At 46.0% G+C, this 27,408-nt stretch overlaps 1 protein-coding gene across 4 annotated transcripts in view; it reads left to right on the top strand.

Moving 5' to 3' along the window:
• XRCC6 (X-ray repair cross complementing 6) overlaps positions 1–27,408 on the top strand; it is a 302,212-nt gene that overhangs the window by 192,842 nt on the left and 81,962 nt on the right. For all 4 annotated transcript variants that reach the window (XM_073592729.1, XM_073592730.1, XM_073592731.1 and 1 more), the window contains one exon: positions 22,912–23,073. In XM_073592729.1, coding sequence (XP_073448830.1) covers positions 22,912–23,073 — 162 coding nt within the window. The remainder of the gene's footprint in view (positions 1–22,911; positions 23,074–27,408) is intronic.

Raw genomic sequence — 27,408 nt, 5'->3', positions numbered from 1 at the left:
CTGGATAATATACTGGGTAGTCTCCCCAACCTGGCCATCGAGCATGTGCAGACTTTAGCTCCGCGCTGGGTCGGCCGCGACAGGCCTCATTCTGGTCCGGGGCGGCCGGTGAGCTATATGCTCCGGAGCACACATATGACAGCTACTGCTGTCTGAGTCAGTGTTGCCGTGGTCGACAGCCACTCCGTACTATATAGGAGATGGGTCTGTCTGTGGAGTGCGTCCAGCAGTCCCTGCAGGAGGGGTAAGCATGGTTCCACCTGTTTAGGCAGGATGGAGCAGCTGGGCACTCCCTGGGGGGTCGATTAGGAGGTCTCTCTCTACCTTTCCTCTCTCCCTGCCTCTTTTCCTCTTCCCCATCCAAAGGGGGCGCTGCGTGGCTGGGCGTAGGGGATGGGATGCACTTACCTGGCCCAGGGGTCCCCCGGGCGGTCTCTTGGTCCTGACAGGGCGTCGCTGTTGCTTGTTCTACTCGTTTTGCTTGTTTGTTCCCCTCATTTTGTCGCCTCGTTTGTTCCCCTCGTTTGTTACCTTTGTTTGCCGCCATGCAGGGGGAATGGTCGCCGCAGGAACCGCGGCCATTTTCCTGTAGCCACGGCCATTTTCTTGGAGCGCGGCGGCCATTTTCCCGGCGGTCTGAGGCGGCCGGTGGCCATTTTCTTGTAGCACGGGAGACTGTTTCTGTGGTTCTCTAGTGCTGGGCGTCTGTTTAAGCCAGGAACAGCGCAAAACTGACACAGAACACCTCGTGGGTTGGACACCAGCAGAGGGGAGAGCGGACAGTGGCACAGCACGGCGCCTTGGTCAGGGTGGTGAGTCCTGCGGGGGGCCCCTCAGTCTGTGGCAGCTAGGAGGGTGGGCGTTTTTTGTCTCTTGCCTTAGGTCCCGGGTGACAGGCGAGAGTGGGTCAGACATGGCGTCTGATGCTGGCGCTTCTTCCCCAGACACCCCTGTGATAGCAACCGGTTCCCCTGCACCTGCGGTGCCCATGGACGCTGTGTCGGCGGCCCTGGAATCATTTGTTTCCAGGGTGGAAGCGGCGGGCGGACGCAAGGTGGGTAATAAACACCCCCCCCCCCCCGTCTTCTGGGGAAAGCTCTGATTTAGACTCGGGCCCTGCTGTAGCAGGTGGCCCCTGTTCTGACGCTTCAGAGGTTGTGGTCCATGACCCTTCTGACAGTGAGGAGGAATCCTCCGCGTCTGTTTCGGCGCAGGAAATAGTGCTAGTGGGGGCACTTATCACGGCGGTGCGGGATACCTTAAAGATAGAGTATACGGCTGGGGCATCTGCAGATGTGTTGTTCCTTTTTGGGTCCCACAAGCCGGTCTGCACCGCTAAGGTGTTTCCCTACCTAACTTATTTTGATAAGTTTATTTACAAGGTGTGGGAACACCCGCAGCGTGCCTTTTCAGTCCTGAGGTGCGTTACCCCTTTGAGGAGAGTTTTCTGGTCGTTGACACCCCGGTATCTAGGTTAAATAAGGTGCATAAAATTAATAAAATGGGCTAACTGGCGCTCCCTAGCTAAGGGGGGTAAAACTCTCTAATTAAACACCAACAGTGCTTGCGTAAACAAAAAAGTGATAATCCACTAAGATATGTAACTGTATCCAATCAAATCAGTTAGTGCTATATGAAGAATAATAATAGTGACACCTCCGCACTCCGGCCCCAGAGCTCCACACAGACACCTCTGCCTGTCTCTACTCCGCATCGGATCTCTACAGGTCCTCCGCTTGAAGCCACAGATCTCCTGGAGCTAGCCCTGCAGAACAGAGCGGTGAGTCTCCCTATCCGCCCGGACTCTCAGGCAACACAGCCATATGGGCTGCAGCCCGCCATGCCAGACATCTCCAGCCAGCACTACACACAGTGCTCTGAAGCATTTCCGAGGCTGCTGAGGACGGCCTCGGATCCATCTGTGCATGGGTCGGATCCTCTGTCCCGTCGGATTTCTCCCAGGACTACCCGGCCCTGCCAGGCCCTGCATATCCCCCCAGCAGAATCTACTCAGAACCAGTGGATACTCCTGGGCCATGGCTGTCGCCTCTCCCCCTCCCAAAGCACAGAGACTGTCTCGCTCACGGGACCCCAGTGTGTCCAGGCAGCAACTGGCCCCAACACCCTCATATGCGCAAAAGGCCAGCTCCCCGGCCATTCTCCCACCAGAGACTTGTAATGTGAGGCCTCCCCAACAAATACAGGGCGCTCTGTGGTCGGACCCATAGGACCCTCCAGCAACCGGACCCATTTACCCTCTGAGGTGGTTACTTCGAATCCCTATTCTCTACCGTCCGATCCACCATCACCACGCCAGCAATATGGTCCTGCACAGGCACCCCCTTTGCCCCCCCCCCCCCAGTGGCACGCCTATTTACAAGCAATGCCAACTAAAGAGGATTTTAAGCAGTTAATAGAGGATGTGAAATCCGCATGCCGCTCAGAAATCCAGGTACTCCAAACCGGCCAAATTTTGAACAATATCTGTATGTATTCTCTTCCTTGCCTAGATGCTGACATGCCGTTTAAAAAAAATTTAAATCGCCGTAATTAACTTTTATTTTTCTATTCTTCTTTGCACTTCCTGGTTCTCCTCCCGTGGGAGTAGGCGTGTTTCTAGCCTCTCCCAGACTCCTGGGAGCTAGTCTCAGGCTTCCCAGGATGCCACTGAGCATGTGCGGGAACGAGCGGTGTATGCTGGGAGCACAGCATTCACCACATCCAGGAAATAAATGCTTGTGGGCTTCAAATGCCCACAATGAAGATGGAAACTGCCTGCAGTGAATAATATAAGTTATTCTTTCCGACGAAATCTGACACAGGCGGACATATTACACACAATATGTGAGTATGTAATGCTGAGAAGAAAAGTTTGTGAATGAACTAAAAAAAAAAAAAACGATAGATAGGTGGACCCCCGCTTTAAACACTTGGCAGATAGAGTGGAAATGGCTGAGGAAGAAATCCAGGAAACAAAACTGGCCGTTCATAGGACCCAACTCCAGGGGGCAGACCACCGATCACTGCTTAGAGACATGCACCGTCATGTAGAGGACCTGGTCAACAGGGGGCGCCGAAACAACACCCGTGTGAGAGGTATTCCTGAACCAGAGGGATCCGAGGACCTGCAAGTAACTCTGCAAACCATTTTCAATCATTTACTCTGTGAGCTGTCCACAAAACACCTAGAGATGTCATCTGCAGAATTAGCTCCTATCCCCTTAAAGAGGAAATTATGAGGTGGGCTCGTCTGACACGCAAAGTGACTTTTGATGGAGTTCAGATACAACTATATCCTGACCTCTCCTGGATTACCCTGCAAAAACGCAGACTCCTCCAACCTCTGCTACACACACTGCAGGAAGAAGCCATCCCCTACTGCTGGGGCTTCCCTTTTAGCCTCACCGCGAAACACCAAGGCAAATCCGCCATTTTGAGATATCCGGAAGATCGCACTTTCTGTGACACTTTGGAGATACAAATTCCACAACTACCGGATTGGGACTTAGTGGCCACAACTCCGACACCACCCACAGTCTGGCAGAAAGTGCCTACTTCCAATCGACCTCGGAAACCGGATGCCTCCCGCAAGCCCGCCAAGCACAAGAGCTGCTGAGCCACGCTAAATGCATTCCCAAGCCATCACAAGATTTGAACATTTCGACTCAGCAGATGTATCTGACCAGGACGATTTTGTCTTTGATAATATCAGCCTAGAGTCCCCCAGGTTGCCCCAACGTTAATTCCTAGTTTACTATAAGGGGTTGTTTTAGATGAGCTCTGAGATTGTTGCCCTGCTATCACTCACCCGCCACCCCCTCTTGGTTTATAGTTTAGCGCTATATATAGTTCACTTGTTTTTTATAACCAGCTGCGGACTCCCCGGTGTCCCTTCCCGGCCAACTCCTTTGGAGTGGTGGCGGAGGGGTACTTGGGAATCCGTTCTAACCTAGGCTCGTTGGCCTATCAAGGTTTAATAACAATGTATGCCTTTTTTTGTCATCTTATGCTAACTAATTCCCTCTTTCTATTCCAGCACCCTTTCTTCTCCTTTTTCCCCAGTCATCATTCAGTGTTCAAAACAATATGCATAGAATATCCTGGTCTCCTCCCGGGGAATGCCCGCTCCCTGACCTTGGCTTCAGAATCCTTTACAGCTCCATCAGGTAAGCACACGTCCCCAACATTATGGCCAGGATCTTATCCTTAAATGTACATGGCCTAAACTCCAATAAAAAAAGACATCTGGCACTAAGGGAATTGAGACAATCAGGAGCTGATGTTATAATGGTCCAAGAGACCCATTTTGATAGAGGGGGCTCATTCGCATCCAAATACTACTGCCAGATCTTTATCTCATCGGGTGTCCATAAAAGAGCTGGGGTAGCCATACTCATTAAGAGAGGATCCCCCTTCACTTGCTTGACCCAGCATTGCGACCCTCATGGTCACTTTATTATATTACAGGGACTGTGGCAAACACAAAAAGTTACATTCTGTGCTCTGTATGCACCAAATGCTAAACAACACAGCTTTCTGGCCAAGGTATATGCCCGTATCTTTCAATCAAACCCTGGGGTTCTGGTGGTGGTGGGGATTTCAACCTCACTCAATCAGCAACTGCGGATCATCATGTGGTGGGCCCCCGGGCGTCCTCACCTCGGGTCCTTAGGGACTCGCGGTAATTCCGACAAATCTCCAGATGATATGCGCTCTTTGATGTGTGGCGGGCTCTTCACCCAAGCAATCGGCAGTATACATTCTACTCTGCCCCCCACCACATACATTCCCGCATTGACTATTTTTTTGTTAATAACCCTATGCTCAGAATAACACGCACAGCACAAATACTTCCTATCTCTTGGTCAGATCATGCACCCTATCCTGCTTACGCTGGACTTAGGCGCCCCCAATCATAGGCCCTACAATTGGAGACTAAATACATTCCTTCTCCAACATTAACCCGCTCAAGTAGAATTAAGCTCCACCCTCAAACACTATTTCCTAGAAAACTCCACCCCAGAAGTTTCTCTGCCCACGCTGCGGGAAGCCCATAAGGCAGTCCTCCGGGATAAATGTATGGCACTGTCTTCAGCAATGAAGAAAGATGCCCTAGCCACGAAAGTACATGTAGAACGAGAACTCCGGATGCTTAAACGCAAGCTCCAAAACACCCCCACATTACCCCTCCTCAAAAAGATAACCAAACTGCGTACAACCCTTAGTGACCTAGCCCTAGGCCGCGTAGAAAAGGCACTGACCAGACTGAAGCAACTGTTCTATGATAAAGGCAATAAAGCACACTCCCTTCTAGTTAACAAGCTACGCGATCATTCCCACATGCAGTCACCACATCAGATTAAGAACAAATCGGGACAACTGCTGTCCCACCCCACAGAGATTGCCTACATCTTCACAGACTTTTACAAAGACCTCTATAACAATCCAGACATTCCCAGTAACACCCCCTCCTTGGACCTATCCCAGAAGATGCGCAAATATTTGGAACACAGCGGAATCCCCCAGCTTCAGCCCTCTGACCTGCTGTACCTTAACGCGCAGATCACTGATGAAGAGATAGAACTGACTATTAAATCCCTACCATCTCACAAAGCCCCAGGCCCAGATGGGTTTCCCTACGAATACTATAAAACATTTCTCCCTCTACTGCTCCCCCACCTGCGCAAACTATTTAATGCCTTTCTTCACGACACCCCCATTCCACCAGACATGCAGCGCTCCTTTATTACCTTAATTCCCAAACCGGACAAGGACCCTTCCTTATGCGGTAATTATAGACCCATCGCCTTACTAAATTCTGACCTTAAAATTTTCACTAAACTACTCTCACTGAACACCCTCTCTGGTTCATAAAGACCAAGTGGGCTTTGTCCCACTTTGACAAGCGGGCGACAACACCAGAAAAGTGATAGATTTGGTGGATGTGGCGAACAGGGAAAATTTGGCATCCTTGCTACTTAGCCTGGATGCCGAGAAAGCCTTTGATCGATTAGGATGGCCTTTCCTGTTCGCCACGTTACGCCACATGGGATTCTGGGGACCCCTTATGCAGGCGATCAGACATCTATACTCCAATCCCTTCTCTCAAGTTAGGACCCCCTTTGCACTTTCCATATCTTTTTACGGAACTAGACCGTTTCCGTCCCCTCTCTGGATATAAAATCAACGCGTCAAAGACAGAGGCATTGCCTATTAACATCGCTGAAGCAGAGGTCACATTTTTAAAAACCAACTTCCTCTACAGTTGGAAAACAAATGCCCTGAAGTACTTGGGGACCCACATCACCCCAAAATGTACAACCCTATACCAAGAAACCCCCCCCCCCCTTTTCTGCTCAATTAGATCCCTACTGCTCCAATGAAAAAAACATTGCATTTCCCTTCTAGGATGGATAGCTTCAGTTAAAATGACCATCCTCCTGAAGCTTCTATATCTTTTCCAAATGTTACCCATACCAGTCCCGTACAAACACTTGAAAAAGCTTCAATCAGATCTATTCCAATTCATCTGGAATTACAAAAGGCATAGGATACCAAGATCGGTGCTGATTGCGGCGCGTAGTGAAGGGGGCCTTGCATTCCCCAATATTATGAAGTACTATCAAGCAGCTCAGTTGCGAGCAATTGCCTCGTGGTTCACCCACAAATCATACAATAAGTGGACAGAAATTGAAAAATTATGGCTAGCCCTGATACACCCGAATAATCTATTGTGGAATGCGAATGCGGAGGTAGCCCCCGAATGCCTGTTGGGCTCCATGGCCCAACTTAGGAGGCTGTGGCGTAAGCTAGCACAACCTCACGGGTTATCGTCAGAGAAATCACTACTGACTTCTTTTATCTGTAATCGCAAGGTGCCAGATAGCCTCACACACCTGATGTCATATCCTTGGACATCACGGAACCTGTTTCACTTTGGGAACCTAGTGGACCCCAGGACACGGAAACTATTATCTTTTTCTGACCTCCATACCAAATCCGACACTATGCACTCACTATAGCTCCGAACCTGCAATTTTCCCCTCCATCCTCATTTGAAAACGTAATCCTGGCAGGTACCGCACAGAAGGGTCTTATATCGGGTATCTATAAGATAATAAATATTATTTCCCTAGAAGAGCAAGGCAAACATTCTTATATGATTAGATGGGAGAAAGCCCTCAACGAAGAGATCCTCATAATACAGTGGCAGACGATATGGTCCCAAGCAGCAAAAAGTTCAATGTGCACACTTTATAAAGAAAACTCCTATAAAATCCTCATGTTTTGGTACATGACCCCAGATGTGCTCCACGCCATATTCCCCACTAGCTCAGATAGGTGCTGGCGATGCCAGGGAGCGAAAGGCACCCTCCTCCACATTTATTGGAATTGCCCATTAATCACCCCATACTGGACCATGGTTCAGCAGCTACTAAACCACCTTCTGGAAACACAAGTCCAGGCGACCCCAAAATTCTTCTTATTAGGCTTATCACCGCTAAAGCTCCCTACACCATATAAGAAATTAGTGCGTCATGTACTCACAGCCGCACGCTGTCTCATAGCCCTAAACTGGAAACGCAGCACTCCACCCTCTGCTGCAGATCTTTACTCCAGAATTAAAGATATTGAACTGATGGAGAAAATGACGGCTAGGATGCAGGATAGATTGGAGGCACATAAGAGGGTCTGGGAGCTATGGCATCTTCGGGAGGACCCACCATAACCAGGTAATAACCTCATCTAGATGACTTCTTTAACCCCTCTTCTCTCTCTTTCCCCCTTCTATATCCTAATGCTGCATACTCTTGTGACTCTTATAGTCAATGACAATATGTTACAGTTTAATAAATGAAACAGCGATTCATACCTGACAAAAGAATTGATAAATGTTGGATGATAACATGCCACTGTCAGCACAACCTCATTAATTTCTTTTTTGCGTAAAATGTTTGACAGCAAAAACGTATACTACGATTTATACTTGTGACTTTATAAGCTTCTTTATACTGTATCGCAAACACGAACAATAATAAAATGTTATTTGAGAAAAAATATCCCAAAAAATTGTCTAAAAAATGATGTTAAAAACAGAAAAAAAGAAAAATGGTGAAGCTCCAAAATGGCAAAAGCAAAAAGGTGAAACTCCAAAATGGCAAAAGTGTTCAAACAATCTGACTCTTGTGCTCAATCAGAACAGGTGACTCTTGTGCTCCCCCTAATGGGTCCCCACTCACCAGCTCCTTATACCCCTACACGGGTGGTAGGCATGTATGGATGATAGGGGGAGCACAAGAGTCACCTGTTCTGATTGAGCACAAGAGTCACCAGATTGTTTGAACACTTGTCATTTTGGAGCTTCACCTTTTTACTTTTGCCATTTTGGAGCTTCACCATTTTTCTTTTTTCCGTTTTTAACATCATTTTTTGGACAATTTTTTGGGATATTTTACTGTTGGACTCGTTATGATGCACATATTTTGACATATGATTGGTGCAAATTTGAACATACACATCAGTATTATTCTTGATTTGATATATCACTAATTTTTATCACTTTGTCATATTATTTTTTCTAGTTTATTTTACTTATAGTATTATTAATTGATTTGACCAGTCACTATTATTATTATTCATATAGCACTAACTGATTTGATTGGATACAGTTACATACCTTAGGGGGCTATCACTAGTGGATTATCACTTTTTTGTTTACGCAAGCACTGTTGGTGTTTAATTAGAGTTTTACCCCCTGCACACCTTCTTTTTGTCCTAGCACAGAGTTTTTTTGCTTGATTCTAGGTTAAATAAGGTGACCACGATTCCGGTGGAAGGGTCCCCCTCTTTCAAGGACCCTGCCAACAGAAGGGCCGCAACGGTTACCCCGTCCATGTTTACGGTGGTGGGGTCGCTGCTTCGGCCAGTGTTAACCACAGCTGTGGTGTCACAAACACTTACTGAATAGGCTAAGTTGTTGCACTGCGAGTTGGGGCAGGAGCAGGTTTCCCCAGTCTGTGTGAAACTGGCAGACCAGTTGGTGCACAGCCTTAAGTATATTTGTGATACGGCCCTGGATACAGCCCCTTTGCTTTCTAGAGTCTCGGTCTCAGCAGTAGTGCTGCGTCGGCTGATTTGGCTCAAGTGTTGGTCTGCGGACCAGACATGTAAGAAAGCACTGGCAGGGTTGCCCTTCCAAGGTGAGAGGCTGTTTGGCGCCTCGCTGGATGACATTATTAAGAATGTTACTGAGGGAAAGAGTACTTTGCTCCCACAGTCCAGAAAGGGTAAGGAGCCACGCCGTAGGCAGGGGCGCTCTTTTTCCGCTCAGAAGTGGCTTTTTCATCCACCCGTGTCGGCGGGTAAGCAGTCCCAGTCCAACAAGGGGCCCGCTGAGGGACAAAAGCGCCCCTGGTATCGCAAGCCGAACAAGCCTGTGAACAAATCAGCTTCAGCATGAAGGTTCGCCCCCGCCCGATTCTTGGGTTGGGGGTCGCCTTCGGGAGTTTGCAGACCGGTGGACTTCGCTTCTTTCCAACCACTGGGTCTGCAGGCTGGTTTTGTCAGGCTACAAGACAGGTTTTTTCCCTCCAACCTTCATCTTCTTCCGGCTCATCGGGAGGCCCTGTTTGGGGCAGTACAGGACTAACTACTGCGTGGGGTGATAGTGCCTGTACCGACGTCGGAAAGGTTTCAGGGATTCTACTCCAATCTGTTTGTAATCCTGAAGAAGGAAGGGGTCCGTCCGATCCTGGATCTCAAGGCCCGCAATTGTTTTGTGAAGATGCAGAGGTCCAGGATGGAATCGGTTCGTTCCGTGGTTGCTGCACTTCATCAGGGATTTTTCCTGGCGTCTTTGGACATCAAGGACGCATACTTGCATGTCCCCATATGCGTCAGACATCAGAGGTTCCTGCGATTTGCGGTCAGGGACGAGCACTACCAATTTGTGGCTCTTCCCTTTGGCTTAGCGTCGGCACCAAGGGTCTTAACCAAGGTGCTGGCTCCGATTCTGGCATTGCTAAGACAACGAGGGATCGCGATCGTGGGTTACCTGGACGACCTCCTAAGAGCAGCTTCTGCATCAGAACTAGGGGAGGATGTGGCAATCACCATGCAGACTCTTCAGGAGTTTGGCTGGGTGTTGAATCTCTAGAAGTCGGTGTTGCTGCCGACTCAGCACCTGGAATACTAGGGGTTGATTCTGGACTCCTCAAAGGCGAGAGTCTTTCTTCCTTCAAGAAAGCTGCAGACTCTCCAATCCGCGGTGCAGTTACTGATGTCCCGCACGTGGTAGGTGCTGCGCTTTTGCATGCGAGTCCTGGGCCTCATGGTAGCCACTTTTAAGGCAGTACCATATGCGCAATTCCACACTCGGGTCTTGCAAAAAAGAGATCCTGTTCAAATGGGACAAGTCTCTGACATCCCTGTATTGTCAAATCCGGGTGAGCCAGCTAGCCAGGGCTTTGCTTCTCTGGTTGCTGAGGTCCCCGGCCCTTTGGTCCGGGAAATCGTTCCTTCCTCTTCATTGGACAATGATCACGACAGACACCAGCCTGACCGGCTGGGGGGGGGGGGGATTTGGGGCATCCAGTCAGCCCAGGGTCGCTAGACGCAGGAAGAATCCCGCCTGCCGATCAATGTGCTGGAGCTGCGGGCAATCAGGCGGTGCCTCTCCACTTGGTCGCAGAGGCTGCAGGGTCATCCGGTCAGGATCCAGTCGGACAACGCCACGGCGGTGGCGTATGTCAATCATCAGGGAGGGACAAGGAGCTCAGCGGCGGCGCTGGAGGTCTCCCACATCCTACAGTGGGCAGAGCGGCGCGTGCCGGCTCTGTCAGCCGTGTACATTCCGGGCGTAAAAAACTGGCAGGCGGACTACCTCAGCCGTCAGTTGCTGGACAAGGGGGAATGGTCACTGCATCCGAAAGTGTGGATCTCCTGGCCTCTCAGCTCAATCGAAAGGTGCAGAGGTTTGTGGCCAGGTCAAAGGATCCCTGGGAGGACGCGTCAGACACGTTGGTGGCCCCATGGGGGCATTATCGGCTGATTTATGCCTTTCCCCCTCTCAGGCTCCTCCCTCGTCTGCTGCGCAGAGTGGAGGCCGAGGGATTCCGGTGATTCTGATTGCCCCAGACTGGCCTCGACGTCCTTGTTACGCCGACTTAGTACGAATGGTGGTAGATGTTCCCTGGCGACTGCCGGTGCAGGAGGACCTTCTGTCTCAAGGTCTGATTCTCCACCCTGCTTTACCTTCGCTGGCTTTAACGGCATGGCTGTTGAAAGCCAGGTGCTGAGGGACAGAGGGCTGTCGGCTTCGGTAATTTACACTATGCTAAGGGAGCCAAAGTCTTCTTTCAGGAGGATTTATCATCGCACCTGGAAGGCCTACATCTCCCTGTGTGAGGAGGTGGGGTGGCATCCACGTTCATATTCCGTTTCCAGGATACTGCTGTTTCTGCAGCGAGGAGTGGATCAGAAGCTTGCACTAAGCACCATTAAGGGGCAAATTTCAGCTTTGGCTGTCTTTTTTTTCAGCAACCCTTGGCGACTCACTCATTGGTGCGTATGTTTGTTCAGGGAGTTCGGCATGTGGCTCCTCCGGTACGTCCGCCGCTGCCCCCGTGGGATCTGAACCTGGTGCTCTTGGTGCTTCAGAAAACAGAAACCGTTTGAAAACATTAGGGAGATCCCTTTATTGACGCTCTCTCCAGAAAGTAGTCTTTCTAGTGGCTATTACATCTGCAAGGCAGGTTTCTGAGTTGGCCTTGTCATGCAAGTCTCCTTATTTGATCATCCACAAGGATAAGATGGTGCTGCGTCCGCGGCCCTCTTTTCTTCCGTCCTTATGTCCTTGGCCGTCGCATCCCAAGGAGGTCGCTTCACATTCTTTGGATATGGTCCGGGCTCTGCGGGTGTATCTGTCTGCTACGGCTCCTTTCCGGAGGTCGAACTCTCTGTTTGTCTCGGTGGCTGGTCTGAAGAAGGGCCTGGCGGTCTCGTCGGCCACCATTTCTCGGTGGATCAGACAGGTTGTTGTTCAGGCTTATGCCATAAGGGGGCGGGCGCCTCCCTTTCCCGTCACGGCGCATTCCACCAAGGCAATTGGTGCTTCCTGTGCTTTCCGGCATCAAGTGTCCTTTTTTACAGGTGTGTAAGGCGGCTACCTGGTCGTCAGTACACACTTTCACCAAATTTTACAAGGTCAATGTGGGCGCATCTTAGGATGCATGCTTCAGCTGCAAGGTTTTGCAGGCGGCTGTCTGACGTTGCGGCTCCTCTGATGGGGAGTTCTTTTGGTTGTGGGTGGAGTTTATTTTTCTCTGTGTTCCCACCCCTTGTTTTTGGCACTGCTTGGGGATGTCCCTAAGGTCAAGACTAAAGTGCTGTGTCCGTCAATGAACGAAAGAGAAAATGGGATTTTTGTACTTACCGTAAAATCCCTTTCTCTGAGGTTCATTGACGGACACAGCACCCACCCCTCCTATCTAGGTTTGTACTGCTTTTTGACGAACTGAGCTGCTGGGAGCAGAGTGAGGGGTTATAGCCAGTAGGACCGCCCCCTGGACGGTACTGTGCTTGCTTTTTTGTTGTGTTCTGCCTAGTCTTGACCTTAGGGTTATATCCCCACCTTTAGGAGAGGACTAAAGTGCTGTGTCCATCAATGAACCTCAGAGAAAGGGATTTTACGGTAAGTACAAAAATCCTATTTTCTCAGATTAGATAATATATTTTCTCCCCTACCATATGAATTCTAGTGCATGAGAAAAGAGCTGTTCTGCCACCATACTCCTACGTGAGGCGGTCGGCAACTGTTAACCTGTGCCAGATAACGTATCCAATACATGATTCAGCACTTCCGGGTAGGGGGGCACGCTTCCGCCACACCAACTGTGCTGTGATTTAGTCACAGCACAAGCCAATCAGCAAGTGCTGGCCAGTGATTGATCTCTGGCACCCACTGATCGGCGAGAAGTAAGACAGGACAGAGCTCTGTCAATATAAACAATACAGATCTCTGTCCTGTCAGCAGGAATGTGCTGTCTCTTGTTTCCCTGCAAAGCAGGGAATAAAAACCAGAACATTCTTTAGTAAAAGCACCTCACAGTACACACACTGGTTAGGCACACATTTAACCCTATGGTCTCCCTAAATGTTAACCCCTTTCCAGTCGGTGTCATTAGTAAAGTGGCAGTGTATATTTTTAGCACTGATCACTGTATTAATGTCTCTGGTTCCCACAAAGTGTCAAGTGTCAGATTGCCCGGCCTAACTATCGCAGTCCCGCTATAAGTCATCGATCACTGACATTAGTAGTATTAAAAAAAAAAAATTCAGTATATATATTCCATAGTTTGTAGAAGCTATAACTTTCACACAACCACTCAATATATACTTATTTAATTTTTTTACCAAAAATATGTAGCAGAATACATATTGGCCTAAATTTATGAAGAAATTTATATTTTTACATTTTTTTTATTAGATACGTTTTATAGCAGAAAGTAAAAAACGGAAAATTGTATACTCACCTTTCCGTAATTTTCCTTTCCTGACGCATCTTCATGGCAGCACACACTGGGTTGTGACTCCACCCCCACAACCTGACAGGATTGGTCTAGCTATAAAAGTTGAAGAGAGATGACCCCCCCCATTCTCTGTATATATCATCTAAGACAGGGTGGGAATCTGTGTGCTGCCATGAAGATGCGTCAGGAAAGGAAAATTACGGAAAGGTGAGTATACAATTTTCCGTTTTCCTGACGCCTTCATGGCAGCACACACTGGGAAATAACTCGCCAGTCGGGAGGGTGCAAAAAAAAAAATTAAAGTTTTATTATACTAAAGAGCTGTGGAATTGGCTGTAATAATGGATCTGCCAAAGTCCGCTGTAGTTAGTTGCGCAGAGTCAATTTTATAGTGAGAAGTAAATGTATGTCTTGACGACCAGGTAGCTGCTTTACAGATTGTCTCCGGTGAAACTCTGCAGTATGCTGCCCATGAAGTTGCCACTGCCCTGGTTGAGTGTGCCCTGATGCCTTCTGGGATGGCTAGCTGCTGAGACGAATATGCCTTTTTAATGGTGTTGACCAGCCAGGATGCGATTGTTCGGGAAGTTGCTGGATGACCCTTCCTAGGACCGTGAGGGATTATGAGAAGAGTATCTGATTTTCTGAAAGAGACTGTAGCTTCCAAATAGCTGGTAATGATAGTTTTAACATCCAATGCATGAGGTTCACCCTGGTCGTTAGTAAAGGATGGAAGGTTGATATCTTGATTATAATGAAAAGAAGATGATACCTTGGGAGTGAAACGTTCCGAGGGTCTCAATACCACCCTATCGGGATAGAAGACTAGGTAAGGTTCTGTTATCAGTAGTGCTTTAAGTTCTGAAACTCTTCTCGTAGATGTAGTGGCGATAAGGAAGGTTACCTTCAAAGTCAGGTTCCAAAGTGAAATTGACTCAATCGGCCAAAAAGGAGGTTTTGATAATGCATCAAGTACTGTAGAGAGATTCCATGCTGGAAATGTTGGTTTCTTTGGAGGTCTGATTTTTAAGCAAGCCCTCATGAACTGAATCACTAGAGGATGTAGTGCCCATCTAATGCCTGTTTTAGCCGAAAGAGCCGAAATCTGGACTTTAAGAGTACTTGAGCTTAATCCTTTGGTAATACCCAACTGAAGGAATTCCAGAACTTGTGGTGGCTCTGGAGATACTGGGTTCCATTTTTTTTGTTGGGCCAGAGAACAAAACCTATTCCATACTTGCGAGTATGTCTTGTTGGTGGTGCTTTTTCTAGCTTGTAGAAGAGTAGAAATGACCTCCTGCAAGCATCCCTGCTCTAACAGCCGAGTCCTTTCAACTTCCATGCTGTCAAGTGTAACTTCTCTGGAGCTGGGTGTAGAAATTGACCCTGGGACAGGAGGTCCAATGTTACTGGGAGAGGAAGCGGTTGTTGTAGGCTGAGTTGTAGTAGGGTTGTGAACCACGGCCTCCTCGGCCAAAAAGGAATTATGGCTATTACTGTCGCCGATGATTTCCGAAGCCTGGATAGGAACCTCGCAATTAAGGGTACTGGAGGAAAAATGTAACCCAGCTTGAAATTCCACGGATGGGTCAGACAATCCATCCCTCGGCCGATGGGAAGGCTGCTCTTGACAGGAATCTCCAACATTTGGTGTTTGCAGGTGTGGCTGCTAGGTCGATCTCTGGTGCTCCCCAAGTTCTCGAAATAAGGGAAAAGGCCCGTTGGCTCAATGACCACTCGTTGTTCGAGAGAAGTTCCCTGCTCAAATAGTCGACCAGCATGTTCTGAGCTGCTGGGACATATACCGCTTTCAGGTCTATTAGGTGCACTTGAGCCCACTCCATGATCGGGCGTACCTCCTGCATCAAAGTGCGACTCCTCGTACCCCCTTGCCTCTGGATATACGCTACAGCGACTCTGTTGTCCATTCGTATCATGACGTTTTTCCCCACCGGGTATGGAGTGAAGGCCAGAAGTGCCTGAAAAGCCGCTCTGAGCTCTAGTATATTGGATACTATCCTATGGGCTTGAAACTTCCACTGCCCTTGGGCTGCTAGATTTTGGTAATGAGCTCCCCATCCTAGCTGGCTGGCATCTGAAGTGACCACCTCTGGCTGTGGAGGAACTAGAGGTTTGTATCTCTTGAGATTTCTGGGTCGTGTCCACCACCACATCGATTGTTTCACATACCTGTGTATGTGGATTCTCTGAAGCATTGATACTCCATTCCACTGCCTCAGAAAGGAATTCTGCAAGATTCTTGTGTGCCATTGGGACCACTGGATCATGGGCAGAGTTGCAGACATGGAGCCCAGGACACTCATACATACTCTGGCTGGCAAGTGTGTAACCGAGATTAGCTTCTGAATTTTCTGAATCAGAGGCATGATTTTCTCCTGAGGAAGCTGTACTCTGTTCAGGATGGTGTCTAGTTCCGCACCTAGAAAAATCATCTTCTGAGTGGGCTGAAGCTTGCTCTTCTGCCAGTTCACCAGCCAACCAAAATTTTGCAGAGTTGATAGTAGGATCTCTCGGTGTTGTATCAAGACCTGGCGACTTTCTGCTAGAAGAAGTATATCGTCCAGATAATGATGTACTCTTAGACCTCTTTCTCTGAGGTATGCGATGAGAGGCAGAAGAACTTTGGTGAAGGTCCTGGGAGCTGATGAGATGCCAAAGGGTAGGCATTGGAACTGGAAGTGATGTTGTTTGATTGAAAAGCGGAGAAATCTTTGAAAGGCAGGATGTATTGGGATGTGAAGATAGGCGTCTGATAAGTCTACGGACAGCATCCAATCTCCTAGATTCACCGCTAATAGTATGGACTGTAGGCTTTCCATCTTGAAGGTTTCTAACTTGATATTTTTGTTTAGTCTCTTTAAGTCCAGCACTGGCCGTAAATCCCCCGTTTTCTTTTTTACCAAAAACAGAGGGGAGTAGAAACCTCTGCCTTTTTTGACATAGTGGAACCTCCAAAATTGCCTCCTTTTGTTTTAGTTCCATTATGTATTTCAGAAGGATTCTTCTCTTGTCTGGAGAAGCCGGGAGTTTGGTTGGCAGAAAGTGGTTCCTGGGGATCTCGTTTAGGAATCTCCACCTGTGACCGTATTTGATCGTAGAAATGGTCCAATGGTCCCTGATGTTTTCTGACCATGTTTGTGTGAATCTCTTTAGTCTGGCGCCCACCCTTGGAGGATGGGCGGGCGTACCTTCAAAAGGACTTCTGTTGCTCGATAGAAGGGGTGGCCTTGGTTTTTCGCATCCTCAGGAAGGAAGACTGTGTGTTCTTCCAATTTCTTTTAAACTCTCTGGTCTGTAGGTTTTGGCTTCTCTGTACCTTTCGGGAAGGTTACCTTTGTAAGCAGGACCTCTTGGTCTCTTGGGTCTCCTGTCAGAGGAAATGAGCCCCGATTTTCCCCCTGTCACCTTAGAAATTGCTGTATCCAATTTGGAGCCGAAGAGATTGGAACCATCATAGGGAATTTTGCACCAATTTGTTTTCGATGCTGCGTCGGCTACTCAGGGTTTTAGCCACAGAGCTCGTCTTGCCATAACCGAGGCTAACATTGCCCGGGCCGAGCACCTAATAATGTCCACAGAGGCTTCTGCGATAAAATCGCCTGCTAATTTAAGTTCCTGTAGAGACGTAATTACCTTCTCCAAGTCTATCTCTCCCTGAAGAGATTTTTCAATATTGACAGTCCAGCCCGAAATGGCTCTACCAACCGCTGCTGTGGTGACTGCTGGTCTGCAAGCACCCCCTGCTGTGGAGTAGGCTTTTTTGAGTTCTAGATCGATTTTCCGATCCAGGACGTCACGGAAGGAGACGGCATCTTCAATGGGTAGGGTGACATGCCTTGCCAGACGCATCAAAGAGGCATCCACCACCGGGGCATTAATTAAGGAGGTGACCTTAGGTTCTCTTAAAGGATACATTTTAGCAAGTCTATTGTTTAGGTTAGGCCTCTTGTCGGATCTTTCCCATTCATCTTTGATCAAATCATTCAACTCCTCAATGAAAGGGAAGGTTTCTGGATCCCTCTTCAGGTTCGGAAAATATTTCCGCGTTTTCTGAGGTGTTTCCTCAGATTCTTCTCAACCTATGGCCTCTTTGACAAATTTTGCAAAAGGTTCGACCAAGGTGAAGTCAAAACCTGTTGGCACTTCTGGATCTTCGTTCTCTGAAGGGGATTCTTCCGCCCCCACCTCGATTGCTGAGCGAGGAGGAGCCATGGAAGTACCTGGGTCTGACCTGGTCGGCAGGGGTGCAGTTGACTCCATTATCGATTCTCTGACTAGTTTCCGAATCAGGTCAGTTACTTCTCTGACGTCTGATTCTCTATCCTTCGTAGCTTCATTGAAGCACGAGCGACATGCTAATTTATCTGGCAAAGCAGTGGCGCCACATACCCAGCAGCAATTGGCTGCGGGATGGGTGTGCTGGGTTTGCTTGCGACGTGACGAAGGTGATCTTCTGTGATGAGATCGGCTACGTCGAGAATGACTGTGGCGTGAGTGACCATGACGAGAATGGCTACGGCGTGAGTGCCTGTGACGAGATGAGGAGCGTGATCGGCTTCTGCGGGATCTTCTGCTTGAGGTATGGCTTGATCTCTCCTTGCGTCTTGATTCAGACCTGGAAGGACTGATAGAAGGAGTCTTGTCAGAAGATGTGCGCTCTTTTTTTCTCTCTTCAATACTTACCATAAAATACGGACAGCCCCTTACCTTACTGGAACGTGCTTGGGCAGTGGTCTCCATGAGCAGAGAGGAAGAAGGCAGGCAGGAAAAAAAAGGTCTGGAATGGGTTAAAGAGGAAAACAAATATATACATATATATCTATGCTTAGATAATAATAATAATACTTTCTATTATTTATTTAAATTCTTTTTACTTCTTTTTTTTTTTTTTTTTTTTTTTTTTTTTTAAAAACCCTTGTAACGATGGATCAAGAAGGATAAAAACACTTACCAGGTTCCAGAGGGAATATCTGTTCAAAGATGCAAAAAGGAGCTATCAAAGCGAGCAGAATACCAAACTGCTGTTTTTTTCAAAACCAGAGCCCTTTTTTAAATAAACCGCCGCCGTCGCGGCAAAAATGACGCTCCGCGCATGCGCAGAAGCGTCACGACGGCTCTGGCGCCATATTGGGAGTTGGCAAAGGTGTAGGATGTCCCCATCTGTCTCCCCCGCGCATGCACAATGCGGGACGAGAAGGCCGGCGGCCATCATGCATGCCCTGAGCGCTGTGGGACTACAGGTCCCAGAAGAAGAATACAGAGAAAAAACCAGAAACAAAAAAGAGGTGAAACAGATTGCAGGAAAAAGGTAAATTAGAAGTGGAGACCACTGCAATACTGAAGCTTCTTTAAAGCTTACTATATGCCAGATGATCCATGTTGCTGCCCCTGAGACCACCAGAGTGGGGGCTCCCTCCATAGAAGCTCCCTTTAGAGACTGTACAGGAGGGACTTCCAAACAGGAGAGGCTTGAACCTGCTGGGGTGATGCGGTAAGAGGCTCTTGCGATGTCCAACCATCTTGTCAGGTGAGGATAAAAAAGAGAATGGTGGGGGTCATCTCTCTTCAACTTTTATAGCTAGACCAATCCTGTCAGGTTGTGTGGGCGGAGTCACAACCCAGCGTGTGCTGCCATGAAGGCGTCAGGAAAATATTGTTTGTTTTTTCTAAATGTATCGGTCTTTTTGTTTATAGCTCAAAAAAGAAAAAACCTAGCGGTGATCAAATACCACCAAATGAAAGCACTATTTGTGTGAAAACAATGATATAAATGTCATTTGTATATAATGTTGCATGACCATGCAATTGTCAGTTAAAGTAACGCAGTGCCAAAAATAAAAAAACTACCTGGTCATGAAGTGGGCCTTCCGGAGCTGAAGATGAAGTCTAATTGACTATGTAACTATGCAGGCTCCCATTGCCAACTTTCTTCCTAAAATGTTATTTGCCTGGCTGTCTGGTTTCAGTACTTAGTGACTTGTCTGTAACAAGCATGCATCCAGTAAAATCAGAACTCCTTATTTATTCTCTTTTTGTGGATTTAAATTTAACAATGCAAATGGGCCCTAATGGTACTGATGCAGCTCTAGTAAGAGCAAGAATTAAGTGGTCCTTCTTGATCGCTTTTAACATTGGTCTGCCTTACTTGCATGCCTTCCGGCCTTTGAACTTGCCAATGATTATGATGATGCAGTAGGCACATGGTGGTGGCCAGTATTTCCAGGATGTGTTTAACCTTGCAAATCTGGACACTAGAGCTGCTTAAAAAAGAATTCATAGACGTGAAGGGATTGTTGGTGTCTCTATTGTAATTCTCAAGCCTGTTCAGTACAATTTAAAGTGCCAACAGATACTGTATATGTTGAAAGCACACCAAGTCAAAAGTGAAAATACAAAAGAAGAAACAAGCCCCCCAAGGGACATATTAGTCAGAATCATGCATATACATTGAAAATGCAAATTACAATCTTTATTTTAAATATTATAAAAAGACCAATGGGTCAATACAATTCTATCACAAACTCACAAAGAATACCAAGAGTACAACACTTTACAGCACATAAACAGGAATACCCTGCTTGTCGGAGATACACAGAGGAAAAGAAACTGCCAACAATCATTCAGCTTAGTCAGACTGCACATACCTCTCACCACATATAAATACCCGTAGGCGCCACCCCCTTTTCTGTCAACTTTGCCCTTGGCACACCCGAGTACATGACAATAGCCGGCCATCCACACGCATATGATAGCCGGATACATTGAACGTATTGTCACATTTTGTTCAAATTTGTGTTTGAGGGCTAGCTTGTCATACTGTTGTCAATATTCCATATTCAATATTGTTATACTACTTATTGTTATGATTACATTATAGATCTGGTATACCTCTCTTTCCCTGAAGAAGGAATTTATTCCAAAATGCATCACATTTGCCTGATGATTATACTGAGACTGAACAGGCTTAAATAATTGTTGGCACTTTTTGTCTTGGTATATCTGACAAACAGGGAATCCTATTTATGTACTGTAAAGTGTCATAATCTTATGTTGTTCTTTGTGAATTAGTGTTTCAATTTTATTGACCCACTGGTATTTTTATGATTGTAATAAAGATTGGTAATTGCCTTTTAAATATATATATACATGATCTTGCTTAAAAACTCAATATCAATATTATCAATAGTATGTAAACTCTTGGAGGGGATGATAAGGGACTATATACAAGATTTTAGTAATAAGAATGATTTCATTAGCAGTAATCGGCATGGATTCATGAAGAATCGTTCTTGCCAAACCAATCTATTAACCTTCTATGAGGAGGTGAGTTGCCATCTAGATAAAGGAAGGCCCGTAGACGTGGTGTATCTGGATTTTGCAAAAGCATTTGACACAGTTCCCCATAAACGTTTACTGTACAAAATAAGGTGCGTTGGCATGGACCATAGGGTGAGTACATGGATTGAAAACTGGCTACAAGGGCGTGTTCAGAGGGTGGTGATAAATGGGGAGTACTCAGAATGGTCAGGGGTGGGTAGTGGGGTTCCCCAGGGTTCTGTGCTGGGACCAATCCTATTTAATTTGTTCATAAACGACCTGGAGGATGGGATAAAGAGTTCAATCTCTGTATTTGCAGACGATGCTAAGCAGGGCAATAACTTCTCTGCAGGATGTGGAAATCTTGCAAAAAGACCTGAACAAATTAATGGGGTGGGCGACTACATGGCAAATGAGGTTCAATGTAGAAAAATGTAAAATAATGCATTTGGGTGGCAAAAATATGAATGCAATCTATACACTGGGGGGGGGACCTCTGGGGGAATCTAGGATGGAAAAGGACCTGGGGGTCCTAGTGGATGATAGGCTCAGCAATGGCATGCAATGCCAAGCTGCTGCTAATAAAGCAAACAGAATATTGGCATGCATTAAAAGGGGGATCAACTGCAGAGATAAAACGATAATTCTCCCGCTCTACAAGACTCTGGTCCGGCCGCACCTGGAGTATGCTGTCCAGTTCTGGGCACCAGTCCTCAGGAGGGACGTACTGGAAATGGAGCGAGTACAAAGAAGGGCAACAAAGCTAATAAAGGGTCTGGAGGATCTTAGTTATGAGGAAAGGTTGCAAGCACTGAACTTATTCTCTCTGGAGAAGAGACGCTTGAGAGGGGATATGATTTCAATTTACAAATACTGTACTGGTGACCCCACAATAGGGATAAAACTTTTTCGCAGAAGAGAGTTTAATAAGACTCGTGGCCACTCATTACAATTAGAAGAAAAGAGGTTTAACCTTAAACTACGTAGAGGGTTCTTTACTGTAAGAGCGGCAAGGATGTGGAATTCCCTTCCACAGGCGGTGGTCTCAGCGGGGAGCATTGATAACTTCAAGAAACTATTAGATAATCACCTGAATGACCGCAATATACAGGGATATGTAATGTAATACTGACACATAATCACACACATAGGTTGGACTTAATGGACTTGTGTCTTTTTTCAACCTCACCTACTATGTAACTATGTAACTATGTAACTCCCTTGGGGATGGGGGGGGGGGGGGGGGGTTCTTTTCTTCTTTTGTATCTGTGATTTTGGGATGTTAGCAGGATACTGTTTTTGAACATACCATCTAGCTCCATTCTTTGGTTTTAAGTCAAAATTTAAAATCATCCTTTAGATGTATATAGAGAACATAGTCTATGCATTTTGTTTTACCCGGGTAAATTTGTAGTGCTCCAGTCTTCCTTAGTCCCCTTTCCACTAATCTGGTTAAGTGAAAAGCCTTGTTTGGTTGCTATTAACACCCATTGAAGGATTCTTACTGCTTTTCATTTGCAGAAAGCATGATGTAAAAAATATACCAGACCTTTTAGAAGCTATTCAGTCACCAGTTTCAAAGCTGCAAAAGAGAAATATGGAGGCTGCCATTGCTGATCACGCCTCGTGAATATGCAAATGCCTGGCTGTCATGCTGAAGCTTTGGTTTCAGTACTCTGAATTGTTTGTCTAAACAAGTCAGAGATTATGAATTCTGACTTTTCTCTCACTTTCATTTACTGTATGCTTGTTTCATGGTACTGACTCAGAACTATTAAAATTGAACACAATCATGGATCCAGCATTTTCGAAGCAATCTAAATTTTCTGAATCCTTCTATTATGAAAATTGGAATATAAAGACGTGAATGAAAAGCTCAGTTTGGGCCAGTGTGTCCAGAAATCTTAACATCATGGACTTTATAAAGGAGTCTTGCTGTAAGATTATAAAAAAAGCAAGATTACTACTTTTGTGGTTTACATGATGTGGCATTATATGTAACTCATTCTTTGGACACCTAATCTTTTACATACATTTTTCTTAGGCAGCAGCACCTTATTCCATGCGCTACTTATTAAATGCCTAGAAAAAGAAGTGATGGCTATCTGCAGATACACTCCTCGGAGAAATACACCCCCTCGGTTTGTTGCTTTGGTGCCACAAGAAGAAAAACTTGATGAGGACAATATACAGATTAAACCCCCAGGTAAGTGGTCAAAGTACTATGAACACCTGACATTTCTTAAGAGAGGTGCAAGTTTTCAAAAAATAAATGCACATACTCATCTAGGTGAAACCCATGCTGCATCTGCCGCCTGCCGGCTCTACACTGAGCGATCAAAGACCAATGATTGCTCAGTTTGTCGGGTCCACTCTGAGCACAGAGCGGTGAATGTCAGTCTCCCCCCTCTAGCACTCACTGGGGGACTGAGCTGTGGATGGGGCAGAAACAGCCGGCTCAGGCTCTCAGCAGCAGCACAACAGGAACTCAAAAGATGGTACTAAGCAGAGTGGCTCCTGTATACTAAAAAAGCTAATGTGTGATCTAGAAGTAATGAGGGCAAACAATTTCCACCTGGAAGCTTCCTGCTGCTGAAGCATTGTGGGGAATGTATGAACAGTCATTCATACCATAACCAGGAATGATATTCTCTAACTTTGCCCATCTGTGTTCCATGGTGGTGCAGAGATTTGCAGCATAGTGGTAGACGGGCAGAACTTTTTGTTACCAACCTTTAAAATGTCCTTTGACATTATTACTTTTTTAAATAAAGAATAAAGGGAGGGGTTAAATAATACGTGAGGAATGGTTAGTGCAGCACAATGGAAATAGAATTTCACCAAAGGGCTTGAAGACTTGTATCATAAAATAAAAAAAAAAAAAAAAAAAAAAAAAAATATATATATATATATATATATATATATATATATATATATATATATATATATATATATATATATATATATATATATATATATATATATATATTTGAGGATGCCCCACAGATGCTCAATATGGTTTAGGTCTGGAGACATGCTTGGCCAGTCCATCGTCTTTACCCTCAGCTTCTTTAGCAAGGCAGTGGTTGTCTTGGAGGTGTGTTTGGGGTCGTTATCATATTGGAATACTGCCCTGCGACCCAGTCTCCCAAGGAAGGGGATCCTGCTCTGCTTCAGTATGTCACAGTACATGTTGGCATTCATGGTTCCCTCAATTAACTGTAGCTCCCCAGTGCTGGCAGCACTCATGCAGCCCCAGACCATGACACTCCCAGCACTATGCTTGACTGTAGGCAAGACACACTTGTCTTTGTACACCTCACCTGGTTGCCGCCACACAAACTTGAGACCATCTGAACCAAATACATTTATCTTGGTCTCATCAGACCACAGGACAAGGTTCCAGTAATCCATGTCCTTAGTCTGCTTGTCTTCAGCAAACTGTTTGCAGGCTTTCTTATGCACAAGCTTTAGAAGAGTTTTCCTTCTGGGGCAACAGCCATGCAGACTAATTTGATGCAGTGTGCGGCATATGGCCTGAGCACTGACAGGCTGACACCCACCCACACCTTCAAACTCTGCAGCAATGCTGGCAGCACTCATACGTCTATCTCCCAAAGACAATCTCTGGATATGATACTGAGCATGTGCACTCAACTTCTTTGGTCGACCATGGCGAGACCTGTTCTGAGTCCTGTTAAACCGCTATATGGTCTTGGCCACCGTACTGCAGCTCAGTTTCAGGGTCTTGGCAATCTTCTTATAGCCTAGGCCATCTTTATGTAGAGAAACCATTCTTTTATTCACATTCCCAGAGAGTTCTTTGCCATGAGGTGCCATGTTGAACTTTCAGTGACCAGTATGAGAGAGTAAAAGCGATAACACCAAATTTAACACACCTGCTCCCCATTTACACCTGAGACCTTGTAACACAAACGAGTCACATGACACCGGGGAGGAAAAATAGCCAAATGTGCCCAATTTGGACATTTTCACTTAGTGATATACTCACTTTTGTTGCCAGCGGTTTAGTCATCAATAGCTGTGTGTTGAGTTATTTTGAGGGGACAGCAAATTTACACTGTTATACAAGCTGTACACTCACTACTTTACATAGTAACAAAGTGTAATTTCTGTGTGTGTTATGTGTGTGTGTGTATGTATGTATGTATGTATGTATGTATGTGTATATATATATATATATATATATATATATATATATATATATATATATATATATATATATATATATATATATATATATATAATATTACAAACACAGTGGGGACGGAAAGTATTCAGACTCCCTTAAATTTTTCACTCTGTTATATTGCAGCCATTTTCTAAAATCATTTAAGGTCCTTTTTTTTTCCTCAATGTACACACAGCACCTCATATTGACAGAAAAACACAGAATTGTTGACATTTTTGCAGATTTATTAAAAAAGGAAAAACTGAAATATCACATGGTCCTAAGTATTCAGACCCTTTGCTCAGTATTTAGTAGAAGCACCCTTTTGATCTAATACAACCATGAGTCTTTTTGGGGAAAGATGCAACAAGTTTTTCACACCTGGATTTGGGGATCCTCTGCCATTCCTCCTTGTAGATCCTCTCCAGTTCTGTCAGGTTGGATGGTAAACGTTGGTGGACAGACATTTTTAGGTCTCTCCAGAAATGCTCAATTGGGTTTAAGTCAGGGCTCTGGCTGGGCCATTCAAGAACAGTCATGGAGTTGTTGTGAAGCCACTCTATCGTTATTTTAGCTGTGTGCTTAGGGTCATTGTCTTGTTGGAAGGTAAACCTTCTGCCCAGTCTGAGGTCCTAAGCACTCTGGAGAAGGTTTTCGTCCAGGATATCCCTGTACTTGGCCGCATTCATCTTTCCCTCGATTGCAACCAGTCGTCCTGTCCCTGCAGCTGAAAAACACCCCCACAGCATGATGCTGCCACCACCATGCTTCCCTGTTGGGACTGTATTGGACAGGTGATGAGCAGTGCCTGGTTTTATCCACATATACCGCTTAGAATTAAGGCCAAAAAGTTCTATCTTGGCCTCATCAGACCAGAGAATCTTATTTCTCACCATCTTGGAGTCCTTCAGGTGTTTTTTAGCAAACTACATGCAGGCTTTCATGTGTCTTGCACTGAGGAGAGGCTTCCGTCGGGCGACTCTGCCATAAAGCCCCGACTGGTGGAGGGCTGCAGTGATGGTTGACTTTCTATGTAATAAAGGAGAACTGGTTGGACTATATTTAAAAATGTAACTTAGGCAGTTTTTCCATCCCTGATTGTGGTATAACTTATATAGAAATGGAGAAGAGAGAGGGGGGGAAGGGGGGGAAGGGAAGGAATGGACAGTCCCCCTCCTCAAATGTATGGGACTTTGAAGGAAAGAACCTGAGTTGCGTAGGTGAGAATCACACAAGTTTAATAAATTTAGCTATGTTTATTAAATATAGTAAAAATTATAGTATCATCAATACATATACAGACATATAGACATCCAGTAGTTGAATCCAAGGTTCATACGTGACTAAAGCCAACATGTTTCGCAAAAGAAATTTCGCTTCATCAGGGCTAGACACGATGCAATTGATTCATTTACACTGTGTAAATAATAAACAGTTTTAGATTGTACAATGGTTATACATAACAGCTATTCTTAACGAACATCAATTATCTTAGATTGTAGCTCACCTACTGTGATAATCTCAAGAAATAAAACTAAAACCACCATTCATTGGACATCACTCGCTGAACCAGCCAATACGGACTGTCTCTGGGTGCCAGATCCCAGACAGACAATACCAGTAGGAGGCCTGGACCACACATTCAGGGCACTATGTGCTGGTAACCCGTGCTGAAATAAAGACGGGAAACCCATAAGTAATGCTGGTAGAAATCAATTATAAAAACATACTAATGACCATGAATGGTCAAGCACAGAAGAAAGTTATATATGACGCCCACTAAAGTATATTATACATAAGGTATATTTAGTACTTTCACAAGGTTTACTGGGGATATAGTAAATTAATTACAAGGTACCTACAATGCCATTCGTATCAAAACCATATAGGGCCATATATTGTACATAAGGTATATTGAATACTTTCACAAGGTTTACTGGGGATATAATAAATTGATTACAAGGTACCTACAATGCCACTTGTACCAAGATCATATAAAATAGCCCATTATAGTACAGTGGGGGGGGCCCCCCCAGGGTACAAGGTATATCCGGGTATCAAAGGAGGGCAACAAATGCATCTAAAGTAATTTAAACTTACCCCTCAAACCTGGAGAGTAGAAAAGAGGGGGGTTATAGCAGCTCCTTATTGCAGAGTCAGGGCGTCCGCCCGTTCACCGATGGATGGTCGCGGATGCGTCTCGCAGACAGCTCCCGCGCCTCCATCTTTTGAATGGTATGGTCCCACCGGAAGCAATCAGGTCAAGGTTGACCCCCGGCATTGCTTCCGGTCCGGACGTCCCCGTCAGAATGCGCGCGCATCAGGGGAGCGGACGCGGCTGCGTTCTAT

Source organism: Aquarana catesbeiana, linkage group LG07 (assembly GCF_042186555.1).
Source record: "Aquarana catesbeiana isolate 2022-GZ linkage group LG07, ASM4218655v1, whole genome shotgun sequence".
NCBI lineage: Eukaryota > Metazoa > Chordata > Amphibia > Anura > Ranidae > Aquarana > Aquarana catesbeiana.
The sequence above is the reverse complement of the archived record's forward strand: the minus strand, read 5'-3'. Positions and strand labels throughout refer to the sequence as shown.